At 38.4% G+C, this 14,964-nt stretch overlaps 1 protein-coding gene across 1 annotated transcript in view; it reads right to left on the reverse strand.

The window, feature by feature from the left end:
- Positions 1–7,102, reverse strand: part of GRIP1 (glutamate receptor interacting protein 1) — a 145,674-nt gene extending 138,572 nt beyond the window's left edge. The window contains 1 exon segment of the mRNA XM_025041074.1: positions 6,973–7,102. Within this exon segment, the coding sequence (XP_024896842.1) occupies positions 6,973–7,102 (130 nt within the window).
- Positions 7,103–14,964: the final 7,862 nt, after the last annotated feature.

The raw sequence follows: 14,964 nt of genomic DNA on the forward strand, positions 1-14,964 counted from the left end.
CGTAAAATTTTATCCCTAAAATTCAGAGGCTGAATGAACAGGGAATTCCAAAATGAACAACTGCAACGACAGTCGGTGAAAGTGGGGAGACAGACCCAAAGTGACGATTCCAACAAGGAGTGACAAGGGCTATGACAGACTCAGTAAGCAAGCTGCACCCTGGGAGGATCCCTAACCAGACTCGGCAAGCCATGCTCTAGATAGTTCCTTGGAAGAGTCATCCATGAGCTATGTCTTGAAGGCAGCCTCAGCTCAGCGAAAGGAGAGAGGGAAGGTGTTAAAGTCAGAGGAACAATACAGGTGATTACATGTTCTGTGGAGTGCAAGTCTATCCCTGGTATTAGGGGAAAAGCATGGAGTGTTTCATCATTAAGTATTACGTTAGCTGCTGGTTTTTTGTACATAGTCTTTATTGAGTTGAGGAAATTACCCCTATTTCTATTTTTCGGAGAGATTTTTTATCATGAAAGAGTTAGAATTTAGCAAATTCTTTTTGTGTTGATATGATCACATGATTTTTCTTTAGTATGATAATGTAGTGGATTGCATTGATTGATTTTATAATATTAAACCAATAAGGCATCTCTGAAACAATCTCCACTTTTTCATGGTATATCATTTTTTATACACATTTCTAATATTTTGTTAAGTACTTTTTTTGCATCTCTATTAACGAGGGACATAACTGTAGTTTTATTTTTGTAGTATCTTCAGTTTTGGCAATACCGGTTTCATAAAACGAATTGGGAAATACAGTCCTTCCTCTTCTATTTTTTTTGGAAGAGATTGTGTAGAATTAGTGTTTATTCCTTTTAAACATTTGGTGTAATTTTGCAATGAAGCCATCTGGATCTGGACACTTTTTTTTTTTTTTTGAAGTTTTAAAATTTGTAATTGGAAAAATTTCCTTAACTCTTTTCCTGTTTAGAAAAAAAGTGCAACTCACTGCCAGCGTTAATTTAACATCGCATGTAGGAATGCTATGTTTTCTAGGATTTGACATTTTCATCGATTGAAAATGACTGTTTTCTAAATGGAAATACCACCACTACTCAAAACAGAATGCTATAAATAGAATGATGCCATTTGTTTCCAAAGACTATTGATATACTAGAGCAATGCGAAAATAATGATAAAAGTAAGATATTTTGTGGCAAACTTCGGGGGTCAGGTTAGGACTGTAATCTGCGAGTTATCTCGGGGTAAATGCTGCAGCTGCAAGGGCTGCCAGTGGGTGTTCTTGAGGCAAATGGGAAATAGGCTAATAGTTGTAGGGCTAGTCAAATTATCTATTTGATGTAGGTTAAGTTGTTGACTTTTGTTCTCTTCAAAGAATTGGTCCATTTCAAGTAGATGAAAATCCTTGCAGGTGAGAAACTGGGCACTTGTATATTTATAAAGCTGCTCATGTGGTTCTAACACATAGTCGAGATTGAGAGACACTGATTTCGGGTTTGGTGTATGAGGAAAGATTGGTGGGAAAGAAACTGGGAAGCAAATAAAGAAGTGCTCAGATATGAGTTTTAGAAAAGGTTAGCCTGTTATTAGTGTAGAGCAGTGGATCTGGTAACGCTGACATGCAGTGCTGGGGAGAAAGGCATTATATTTGGATCAAAGAGAACCATTAGAAAGTCACAGTAGTAATACAATGTATTAATTAAGTTAGGCTAGGTGTGTCAACAGATCCAAAATTAAACAGTAGCTCAATCACAATGGAAGTTTACTCTGCTCATATACAAGTCTCCGGTGGGCTTCCTGTCCGGCAGCCAGTGCCCCTCCACATAGAGTTTCAGGGATCTATGCTCTTTGCTATTCTATGACTCTGTTGTCCCCTAGGGTTCTGGTTTCCAAACTGTGTACTAAGGTACCTCAAGGCTCCACAGTGGACTCACAGGACTTCCACGGATTTTAAATGTGTGAGGGAAACACAGCTGTACTTATCTGTTGGACACAACACCACCTACTAGCTGGGGTAGTGTTTTCAACATGACTTCATACTACATTTTTTTTGTTGATGTTTCATCTTTCCAAAGCTGTGCTTCTGGTTGTCACTGTGAAAAAAAAAAAGTTCCACATGAAAATCAATGTAGAACAGAACACGAGGTTGCAATATTTGGTTTGATTTGAAGGTTTGAAAAGTTGTGCAATGCCCAACAAGCACACACATACTGTTATTAAATATTTGTAGTTTTTTAATTTATATGTATTCTTTTCAAATGGTTACTAAGTGGCTAGAATACAATATGTACTATGTTGTCTGGACCTAAATACTTAATAAGTAGAACTATTGATATTTCATTTGACCTAGAGGTACTGTGAAAAGATTTCTGAGACATTAAGGGCTTTGCGAACTGAGAAAGTTTAGAGACTTCTGCCGTAGGACTTTATCCTGTCTGCACTCACCATGTGAAAGAAGAAAGAGAGCTTTCTTAAAAGCCACCACTGGTCCGCGTCTGTTCACATCCCAAAGGCAAGACCTTGTTGCAAGTCTACACCAACTGCAAGGGAGTCTAAGAATTGGAGTGTAGACAGATGCCAAGGCAATAGGTGTAGAGTGGATTTTGGGGGACAGGTAAACTCATGAGGGACTGAAATCCACCAGTAGCTATGTGGATGGCATGGACTCCAGGCATATTAGGGGGAAAACGCCCTGAATTAGAGACAAATTAGTGTGTGGGGAGTGAGGAACTGTGAGGACAAGTGGACCTGAAGTTTTCTGACTTGTTTAGGGAATATTGACACCTGTCACACAGAAAGGGAATCTGGAAAATGAGAGGAAGTTTGTGTTGCTGTGCCTGACTGGAGAGGGGGCAGTCACGTGATACAATGTCATACAGAGAGAAACTAAATGAGATTTAGGTACCAGGGAAAAACCTAGAATCGTTTTTGTCACACCCCTAACAAAGCAAGCGGTCTGTAAGATCCTCGCCCCACAGCTATAACATAAAAAGAGAAAATGAATTTTAAAAGCAACCACCATAGGCATGTTCACCCAAAATAGGTGTTGGTGAAGCTGTTTACGTCTTGAAGTTCTATTAACTACCTAGGTTTTAAAAAACTATCATAAACCGTGAAATGGAAATACTATTGATAAAAACTCCAGACAGTAAGTCATAGTTCTGCAAATGCTAGTGATAAAGATAGTGCCTTATTCCCTTCTGTATCTGTATAGAATGGTGCCCTGCACATTACTAGGTGCTTCTTGATAACTGCTGATAAAAGAGCACATCGATCTCAATACAGGGAATTATGACTGGGCGATGGGCATTGGCTGTGGCAAACAGAATTATTGCTGAATGGTGCAGAAGCAAAATGATAAAGGAGTAGAATTTGAACAAGAGCAGACAAAGTTATTTCCCTAAGCCTCCTTGTTGATTATTTTTACCATTGCCTTAGTAAGGGGGATAGAGGCTTATACCAGAATACTACAGCTATATCTGGGTATTACTTTTGGAGAAAATATTATTGCTCACACTTCAGTTTTATCTGTATATTGCTTTTAGTGGTGCCACTAGAAAGTTTATTCCCCTCAGGAAATAAACAGATGCTTTTCCAATACTCATTTCAAGTTCCTTCTAACATCCCCTGGTTCAGCAAAGCTGTAGGGATCAAAGCTGGGTTTCTGTGATGAATGGCTACATTTTCAGTCTCAGTTCTTGCCACCCAGACAAGGTCTTCTGGCATTTTCTTCTTTGTGTAGTGACATGAGGGATCTACCAGAATTTCTTTCATCTCCTGGGAGTTTGAGAATAAATTAGATTAGTGGTAGGGATTTACAGCCCATAAATATTCCCTAGTACAAATAGTCATGTGAAACAAAATTACGATTGGTACTTATCTCACACAGTGACAAGGAGGACTGAATTAATATCTGTGCGTTTCTTGGAGCCACTCAAGAAAAAGAGGATATACAAATATGCAGTACCGAATATAAAAATCTGAGACCGCCCTAAGTGTGTGATATATAGGTATGCAAATTGATAATTTTCTACTGTATTTTGATTGATCTACCAGATAAAACAATAAGCAGTAGTATTTAACTGTTTGTTAAATCATAGACTCTTTTGAGATCTAATGAAAGCCATGGGCCTTCTCCACAGAAAAAATCTGTATACAATTTCAGAGGAATTCACGGACACCCTGGAGTCCATCCATATACCCTACGTAAGAAACCCTGAGGAAGATGTTGATTCAGATCAGGTTTTAGTAATATGAAAATCAAAGATCACCCTCTGTTAAAATGACATTTTATAATCTGTGTGCTTGTCAGGTAAGGGTCATGGAATAGCAAACAATGTCCTAACCTAAAAGTCATATGTTCCTATGAGTTATCTAATAATCAAAATGAAACCATATTCAGGATATCAAAAACAAGAAGTGACTCACCTCAGTGAAACTTTCCCTCTTCCTGAGCAGGATGGCTTCAGCGGTGGGCATTTATACTTGAGAATCCATAAGGACCAGCAAAAGGCACTGGGCAGGAAATCCAGTAACTGTACTTGCTTCAAGAACCTTTGGGCAAACTGATTGTTTACTTGTAGGTGGCTGTATTCACATTTTCAAAGTTGTTGACGTGGTTGAAAATCGGATTCTTCAAGTTAAACTTAAGCAAATGGCACAGCTAACTTTGAAGATAGTCTCATCTTCAGTATTCTCCTAGAGAAGTTAACTGCATTCTTTCAGCTACTTGTGGACCTTTTTGGTCCAAAAATATTTTTCTGAGCATCTTCTATTGCCAGACTCTATGCAATTGCAGATTGCTGAGCAAATTAATGAAATATTGTTGGAGGGGAGATCTTTTATTTTTGCATGTCTTTTTGGATAACTTTTTGGCCAGTAACTTATGTTGAGTAACTATTTAAATATGAAAAGTTAGAGCTACTGTGCTAGGATTAGGATGATCAGATGGTCTGGTCTGGGGGTCCAGCTGAACAAGGGATGAAAAATATGTCTTGTCCAGCTGGTGGGTGAGAAGAAAAGAACATTTTGGAAGCGAAGAAAGACCCCGAGACAGACAGGTATCAGGTGAGGATACACCAGCAGCTTGTGAGAACTAGTCATCAGTGAGCTAGGGGATTAGCTAGTGCCCAGGTTAGGGGGCTAAACACCAGTTAGGGGCTGTTGTTTCTTCAAAGATAACTGAAAGGACAATGTCTGGGGTCCCATTCTGCCTGAAAAGGAGAGGGAGGGAGGATAAACTTCAACAAGAAATCATACTTTTTAAATAATCAGGGAAATGTGGGACTTAGATCTATACTTGGTTGGCCTCCTCCTTCCATGGATACCTAAACACCCATGAGTCCAGCGTGAGCTTGACCTGACTGAACAGAGAAATTAAAATAAAAAAATCTCTGACACCTTTTAAGATTATCCAACATTTTGAAGCAGTTAATACTTTTTAAAATATTCTCACATACATTATCTAACTTAACCTTCACAACAATCCTGTGAAGACGATAATACTCCCACTTTTTAGATTAGAAAACTGAGACTTGAAAGTTGGTTTGTTAAGCAGAACTTTGTATCTGTCGTAAGTACATTAAGTACATGAATTTTCTTCCTCATGTAACTGAATGCTAAAGATTTTCAGACTCATCATAAATTAACTGCTAAACAAGGGACACATGAATGTGTAGATGAAATATTACCAAGAAAAATGCTGAAAAATAAAGCCAGCCTCAGGCAGAATCCAAGTCCCTAGGGTCACAGTAAATCAGTAAATCTGTTCCTCTCATTTTGTTACAGATGTCAGGGGCACATATTTGACTTTTTCTTATTTTATGAAACTTGATTCATTTCAAAGGAAGGAACAGATGGAAAACTAACAGTGTAGTCACCATGGATAACCAAGAAGCACAGCATCCAGGGAGCCCTGGGGACTCTCCCTGGAGAAGCCAGGCAGCCTGCTGCAGTGAGTCTGAGTTTTATTAGAACCTTACTGAGACCCCGCTGGAATTCAGAGCTGGAGGAGCCTGTGCTACCCATGTCAAGGGCAGCTCCCCCATCCTACTTTCAGCTTCCTTCACCCTGACAAGAAGGGTAGCCTTTCCTGGCTGCTCTCCTGGTCCAGCTCTCTTTTTCTGCTCTACACGAGAAACAACTATATTCTTGTCCCAAAGGAGAGACTCCCAAATTGGGCAAGTAGCAAGGGAATTAGCAGACTGACAGCAAGAACTATTTCCTCTCTGCTCAGTCCTTTGTATTAGTATCTCAATCACCATATATAACATCACCTTACTCAATTATCTTGCAGCCTCACTCTGAGTATGAAGTGTTAGTTCTATCCATCTGTCCGTCCGTCCGTCCGTCCGTCCGTCCATCCATCATCCATTAGTTCTATCCATCTGTCCGTCTGTCCATCCATCCATCCTTCCACTGAATAACTATTGATTAATTGCTAAATACTAGGTACCTTGCATTAAACAAGACAGAATTGAATAGCTATTGATTAATTGCTAAATACTAGGTACCTTGCATTAAACAAGACAGAATTAGTCCCTGCCCTCAAATGATTTATATTTGAGTAAGGAATACAGATTTTAGGCAATTAAAAATGATAGCAAAGATGGTTAGTGATGATTAGAGAAGCAAAGACTACCTAGGAAAAAACTGCTTGAAAAATATTTGCAACTGGTTCATTAGGTCCTAGAGAAACCAGCCATATTGCCTTAGGCAAGTCACTAAACCCTCTCTGGGCATTAATCTCTGAACTACAAAATGAGAGAATTGAATTAAATGGTGTTAAAAGTACCATATCTCATTGATGTCAAGATGCCATCACTTGTAAAGCACATTGTTATTTTACTTACCACAGAAATGCTGCCAATTAAATTACAACATAATGCTTTCTAATCACTAAGTTTTCATTTTTCTTTTACTTAGATAGCACTCAAAGTTCACACATGAAAAGGAAAATGTAAGTTGAATAAACAGGTTAAGGTACCCCCACATCTTCAAATTCACTTTCTTAACCAGTGGTATTAATGTCCATATTTTCCACATAATATGGTCCTCTGGACACCAAGAATACTGGTGACACAGGCTTCTTAGACAATGCTTTGTTGTTGTCTCTTGGACTTTCTTCCAAGCTGCTGAGACCCATTTGGCAAGTTTTGATGCTTATGGTTTTCTGATCTTGATTTTATAGGAAAGTGTCAACAGAATGTTTTAGGTGACAACTCACGTTCTTTCTTCAGATGGTCCTTAAATGGTTTATTGCCTGAAACTTCAAGAGGTTGCATTTATCCAATCATATTACCAGGAATTACAACCAAATAAGGACATGCATAGTCATGAGGATATCACAACCACTGCAGGTTCAAGAACAACTATAAATGCATCCTGGTTTCATGGTTTTTAAAATGCGTGTGTATGTGGAGGAGGGGGTGTCTTTGAATAAATGAAATAGAGTATATTCCTCCAAACTCCACTTTCAGCTGAAGTTCTTAAGGTCCTCAAAGAAGGGGGAGGCCAAGTCCAGCTCTAAGGCCCTTGTCCCACCTTGTTACTCTTGTGTTCTTCCATGTAAGATTTTGTTTGCAAAGAAGTTTGCACTGTGAAAAACAGGTGTAAACCCCTCAGATGACAGGTGTGGCCATCCCCAGCTCTGGCATTCTGTAAGTCTCTAATAATAATGCATAAGAGAAGCTACTGATTCTTAAATTTCCAGGAATTCCACTGCTGCAAGCTTCTTCCAAAGCCTTGGGAGGTGTCTTAGCAATATGTTCACATGGCCACATGGTTTTTAAAATTTGAAAAAGATATTTTCGAGCTCTTAAAGAGTTGCTTCCTCTCAAACCATATAAACTTCAGGTGCCACAAAACCTAGTTCTTCCTTCGATAATGCCATTGTACATCTTTATGGTACTTAATGAGTTGCCAAGTGAAGTCACATACATTTTCTCATTTGATTCTCACAGAAACCTAGGATTTTAAACATGAAAATTCTGAAGCTTTTCAAAGTTGGGTGACTTGCCTAAGAACACCATTTCAGGAAAATCATTTTGTTAAAACTTAAAGCCAGGTGCTCTAACTCTACTTTCAATCTTTTTTTCCACTATAACACTTTGGTTTTTCTTGAGAAATTGCTAAAGTGACTCTTCTCAGAAAATTTTTTTCCAAATTTAATAAAAAGTTGTAAGACTATTTTTCTTTGACTTCTTGAATGTCAAAACATTAAATAAAACATTTATTTTTTGAATAAAACATTAAAACAAATTATGGTTCAAGTGAATCGTGAAAGTTACTTTCACACAATGGGTAAAAGAATATTTACTGCCAAACTCTGATTTGGAAAGTCACACCAGTTCCAGAAAATAACAACTTTGTGTTGGAATTCATGAGACACAGGCTCTGCTGAATATCTAAATAAAAGGCTTACCCTTTTCTGTTGTTGTTGTTCAAACTTTGTTTAACCCGGTGATATATGCACATATAGGAACATATTTTTTGTCATATCTGGAATCTGGATATATATTTCCTGAAAAAAAATTACTTCTTTTTTTTCCATTGTATATTTTCCTTTAAAAGATTAATCATCTGGTCCGAACACAATATCTACCCTTGTTATCAAGCACAAACAGAGCAGAGGGCAAGTTCTTTTTAAAAGCACACTGCCCTACCAATGCCTTTAAAATCCATTAAAGAATAATCTCACCAAGCCCATGAGAACATTACAATAATTGCTTCTCTTACCCAGGTGCAAAAAGGACATATCTGTCAACTAAAGAAGTACAGAAGCAATTAACACCTCAACACTCTACTGGGAAATTGCTTAAATTAAAGAAATAACAGGGATGCTTCATGATTATTGTATTTCTAATATTTAGTTACTAGCATGGCTATAGAATGCCTCAGTCATTCTCATCTACCCTCCTCAGTGCAACGGGGCCAGGAAATAGTGTGTGCATGACTCAGGGTGAATTTGGGTGCTGGCATGTGTGGCACACATGGTTCTTTGGTCACACTTTTCAGAGGCTGAATCCAAAAACACGGCTGATACATGCAATGACAAAATCAACATGCAAGGCTATGTATGTGTTACATAAATAACCTCTCGGGCGTAAAAAGCACATTTCTGGATTCTGTGCTACCACAATGGAACTGCCTCATCTGTCCTCTTCTAAGGCTGGGCTACTAAACAAAAGGTTTATATTTATTAAGCCTTCTATACAAAAGCAGAAGCATATGACTAAGCTGGGAGTGAATCAAACAGGTAAAAACCCTCATTCGTCAGCAGCAAGATATAGAGAGAGCCTAGAAGTCCAATCCATCATTTTCCCTCTCCTGGGAGACACCCAGTAAAGGTTTATATTCAACCTTTATTGAGTGTAGTCTAGGTACACAAACCTGATTAGGGTTTTGAGAGACACAAAAGCTGAAAACAAGGCCTGGCCTCCTGCAAATCTTAATAAAGGTAAAATGTATTGTTTCTTTCTTCCTCAGCTCTACACCCGAAGCTTCGCTGCTATAAGAGGGACCAAAGTCACTCCTGGAATTCTCAGAGAAAAATCATGTAGAGTATACTAGTGCCCATTTTTATACAGGTGAAGTCAGGTAAAAATGAAAAAGATAGCAAGCAAGAAGAAAAGCAGCCATGAACCCAAAAAGATGCTAGAGGAGACTTTGGAGGAGGAGGGCAGTTCATTCACCTTGCCTGATGACTGAATTAAATCATGGATGTTCTTGAAAGTCATCTGGTCCACGACCTACCTCCATTTAGTTTTTATTATGTGTCTACAGTCATCATCCAGTACCTGTCTGAATACCCACAGTGTGAAAAACTAATCCTTTCAGAAAGCTATTCATGTCTTCCTTAGCAACTTTAATGAATAATAGCTACATTTATTAAGTATTTTATATGTACTAGGCCTGACTTAGTATGCTGTGCCCAACGGAATCTAGTGCCCTGATCCCTAACTCCCGATCATTATTCCCTTTTCTAGAGTATGGATGTAACCTGTGACTTGTATCTAACCAGTAGAATACGACAAAGGTGCTGGGATGTGTGTGAATATGTACATGTAATTATGCACATAAGACTATAGTGCATATCTTGCTGGAGACTTTACCATCCTTGTGGGCTTTGAGGAAGAAAGCTGCCACGTTGGGGCTGAGGGTTGCCTCTGGCTGACAGCCAGCAAGAAACTGAAGCCCTGAACTGAATTCTGCCAACAACATGAGTGAGCATGAAAGCAGATCCTTCGCCAGCCAAGTGTTGGATGAGACTGCAGCCCTCACTGACACCTGACTGCAAGTAATCATGCCTAGATTATATGTGTTGCTTTTAAGCTGCTAAATTTTGGTAATGTGGCTCCATGGCAATAGATAACTAATATACAGTGTCCCCTTTATCCACGGGATGGATGCCTGAAACCACAGATAGTAACAAACCCTACATATACTGTGTTTTTCTTTTATGTACATACCTACAATAATTTACTTTATAAATAAGGCACAGTAAGAGTTTAAAAACAATAACTAACAATAAAATAGACCAATTATAATAATACACTATAATAAAAGTTATGTGAATGTGGTGTTCTCTCTCTGTATCTCTGTCTCTCAAAATACTTTATTGTACTGTACTCATCTTTTCACTTACAGGAAGCACTTTATGGCTTCTCGTTGGCTTATCTAAATTACTAGCATTGCTACTCTGACACTTTGGGGCCATTATTTGGTAAAATAAGGGTTACTGAAACATAAGCACTGCAACAGTCGATCTGAACACTAAGATGACTACTAAGCAACTAACGGGCGGGTACTGAACTCAGTGTAGATACAGTGGACAAAGGGGAGATTCACTTCCCAGGCGGGACCAAGCTGGACATTGTGAGATTTCATCACGCTACTCAGAATGGCACCCGATTTAAAACTTATGAAGTGTTTGTTTACTTCTGGATTTTCCCATTTAACATTTTCGGACCATGGTTGACCTGGGTAACTGAAACTGTGGAAAGCAAAACCATGGATAAGGAGGAACTATGTAGATGCTTTATGTGCATTAACTCACTTAGTCCTCATTATTCTCTCATTTTATACAACAGGAAAACTGATACATGAAGCATGAAATTAAACAACCAGCCTAAGTCCACATAGCAATAGGTGGCAGGGCTGGAATTCAAACAAGACAGGCTAACTCCAGAGGCTGTGTTCCTGGCCAATAAGGTTTACTCTCTTTCTCTACTTCTTACAAAGTTCTATATTAAGCTGCTTCCAAATCTCACTCCCTAAAACAGCCATACAGCTTGGGTCAAAAATCCAAATGCAGGTGCTAAGCAGATACATTCAATAAATGAAGCAAGCTCTGTGTAACCTGACCAGTAGGGTGTGAACATGAACTAGGGTGAAGAGCATAGGAGCTGCCTCGAGGTATTTGCTGGCCAAATAAACACTGGCTGCCTTCAGCCAGTGGAATGACGCTGGTTGGTGATGCTGACATACGAGTTCTAGTTATGCCACTAAGATCATGGAGAACACATTGATTCCTTTTCCATATCACTTCAAATATTTAAAACCAGTTATCATTTTTATTTCAAATCTTCTATTTTCTTCTACTTATATAAATGGTGAGATCCTTGCATTTTTGTTGTTTTTTTTTGCAGATGGTCTTTTTGACACATGTATAAATATTTAAAAGGTTTTGGCTCTGTGTGGTATCAGCTGGCAAAGATGTCTCCTCTCTTCCATCTGCAGGGTTGCGTTTGGTATGTCCACCAAGATATTATTCTGCCAGGTAGCTCCAATCCACTAAAATTCCTTTTGCAGTTATAGTATTTTTTTTTTAAAAAAACTAGCTAGGTATTACACAAACACATTTTAGTATAAGATTCAAATGATACAGACGTATATGGAAGAAAGCCTGAGGGCACCATTCCTTGCTCTCCCTCTACTCTCATCTCATCTCATAGAAACCACCCTCAGTGTTTGAGCCCAACCTTTTATTCTCTGTGCAGACACTAACATTTAACCTAAATAAGATTAAACAACACAATGATATTTTCAACGTAACACTAACACATAACACTATGTCTTTGAGATCTTCCCTTGACCTCCTTATAGATAGATAAGGTAGGCTTCTTATAAGGTAAGTTTGTAGGTCTACCTCATACTTTTAAAAACAGTTTTATAATCTTTCTTAGAATGGCTGCACCTTATTTTGTTTGACCATTCCTCAACTGATAGATAGTTTAGGTTGTTTCCAATATTTTACTAACAAGCAATGCTTCAGTGAACATCTCTGTATATACTGATTTGTTGGCACATTTTATTCCTAGTTCTGTTCATTTTCATGTCAACCATACCCCACCTGTCCACTCATGGCTGACTGGAGGATTCTCAGTTCTCACTTTTCATGAGATGCCATTCTATTCCCACAGTCACCCTCCTCCAAAGTCAATGATGTTTGCCTCGGAGACAGCGAATAATGTACCAGTGGTCATTGGAGGGCTACTTACATTTTTAAAGCATTTTTTTTTATCAGATTGGGATGACTCTCAAAAATTATCACATCTTACCAATAGGCAGGTATGCTGACATCTTTGTGTACAGCGTGAGGAGTATTGTGGGGTATATTCCCAGAAATGTTGGAATAAGTACGTACATTTTAAAACATTTTGATTGATGCTACCAAAGTGTCTTCCAAAAGCTGATATTCCTACCAACAATATAAGTATGTTTCTATTTTCCTGTGTCCTTGACAGCACTTGACATAATGAGAATTTTTAATATTTGTCATTTCATTTTTTTGCAAACTGCTAATATTTTCTTCCCTTTATTCCTTGTGCCCGGAGAGCCGGAGAGGAGCTTTTGTCATCATAACTACTACCATTTTCATCTGGCCTCCTAGTAAAATCAGTTCCTGAATATGCTTTATTAGAATATGAACAACTTTATCATGCGATAAGTACAGTTAATAAGAGGTATCGAAGACTAGAATAATTTTTCCAAGTTCTCTAGGCCCGGACAAGAAGAACATGGGGAAGAAACCCGCTGATAGAAGCTGGTATAAAGTCACGTTTAGCATGGTAGAATGCTGAGCTACTCAATTCCAATGGATCCTAAAGAGAATGATCTTAAACCAGAAAAGATAGAATTTAAGATTAGTAAGAGGAAACTCATGCCAAAGTAGGTAAAGTGACATTATAAGACTATTTTAGCTGTTTAAAATATATTTGAGTTTCTAGAGTTATAAAAATTACCTCCCAGAGAGGGGTAAAAGAATGTGCAGATGTGATTGCAAAACAGAGATAAAGAAGATATGCCAAAAGGCTAGATAGGAATGAGTGTGCATCTCAATTTCAACAATGAGGGGCTCTGGAAATCCTGAACGTCTGAGATTGCTGGCATGTTCTGGTAAATTTTTAGAACGAATTATTACACCACTGAACAATGAGGTATGCAAACCTATATTATATGTAAAGACAACGTAACATAAATACCATTTCTGAGTATTTCAGAGGGCTTTTAGAGACACCTCTCATGATAACTTGTGGGTGGAACAAGAGCATCGTGAGCTGGAAGTCTACGAGGCTTATTTACTATGCAAATCAGTGTTAATGGGGGAGGGTCACAGTTTCTGCTGGGGATGCTGCAGAGCTCTGTCCTTGGTTCTGCAGAGCTCTGTCCTTGGTACTGCTGTGCTCCAAATTCTTAACACTCTTAGATACTTATCAAATTTGTGGCTAATTCATTGCCAAAAACATAGTAAATATTTCTGATGATCAGGATTATACTATTTCCATCATGTTGAAAAGATGAGCTGAATCATTCGAGAGCTAGGTATATAGCTGAAAGATTAAGGTAATTCTAAACTCAAAACCAGCTCTGTTGTTGGATAAACTTGGGCCAGTTACTTAAGCCTCTGGGAGTCTTAATTTCTTCCTCCATATAATTGGAATAATTAACTCTCTCTCTCTTGAATAAATAAAACTGGTGCATGACAGATGTTGGAAAATCGTTAGTAACCTCCCTCCCCTCCTCTTCTCAAACCTTTCTAGCTGAATATAATAGAAATAAATGTGCAGACAACTGAACAAAGGGTGTAAAATTGTCCAGAATTGTACAAAGTGCTATGGCTCAAGGGAAGAAGCCTAACTCTTAAGAGCAATTCATGAGAACAAGACCTATAAGTTTAAGTTGACTATATGTTCAATATAAATAAAATTATTTCATGTAAAATGTAATTTTAATCTGCTTTAATTGAGTACAATATCCAGATCAGGGAAGGTAATGGTCTTCTTGTACTCTGTTCTCTTCAGACCAGAGGTGGTGGAAGGGTTCGGTTTGGGCTGCCACATGCTAAAGAACACTGAGAAGCTGCAGAAAGACTGTCAAGGTGAGGAAAACATGTCACAGAAGGCAAGGTGGAAGGAACATGCTTTACCTGTTAAACAACAACAACACGGATGACACAGTGACAATGACTCAGGGAAGAGATGACAGGTGCATTAAGATACCTGAAAAAATTTCTTTGGGAAAGTCAGAATTACAAGAGCAACTGGGGTAGAGGTACAGGGTGGGAAACTTCAGCCCATCAGCACAGAATACTTCCTAACTGGCAGATGTTTAAAAAAGTAGGGGCTAATTTATAAGATGGTAAGCTTCCTGTCTCTAAAAACACTGAAGCAGAAGTTAGATATGGAGTTTCTGATACTGAAAGAGGAATACAGAGAGAACGATGTGTGCGCATGCACGCAAGCGTGTGTGGCAGGTTTAGGTGTGCATTAGAGAAAGAGTAGTAAGAGTAGCACAAGTAGTACTCCATCACTCTATCTCATTATTTTATAAGGTTTGACGCATACCAGTGACCAGACTCTAAGGCAGGTGATGAAAGGAAAGTCTTTAATACAGCAAATATGGACTGCACCCAACTATGAAAATCGCTGGGCAAAATTTTGTTGGGAAATTTTTAATAAAAAATATTTCCTTGAACTTAAGTGACTGTAACCTTAAATTGAGGTA

Source organism: Pteropus alecto, unplaced genomic scaffold (assembly GCF_000325575.1).
Source record: "Pteropus alecto unplaced genomic scaffold, ASM32557v1 scaffold76, whole genome shotgun sequence".
Classification (NCBI taxonomy): Eukaryota; Metazoa; Chordata; class Mammalia; order Chiroptera; family Pteropodidae; genus Pteropus; species Pteropus alecto.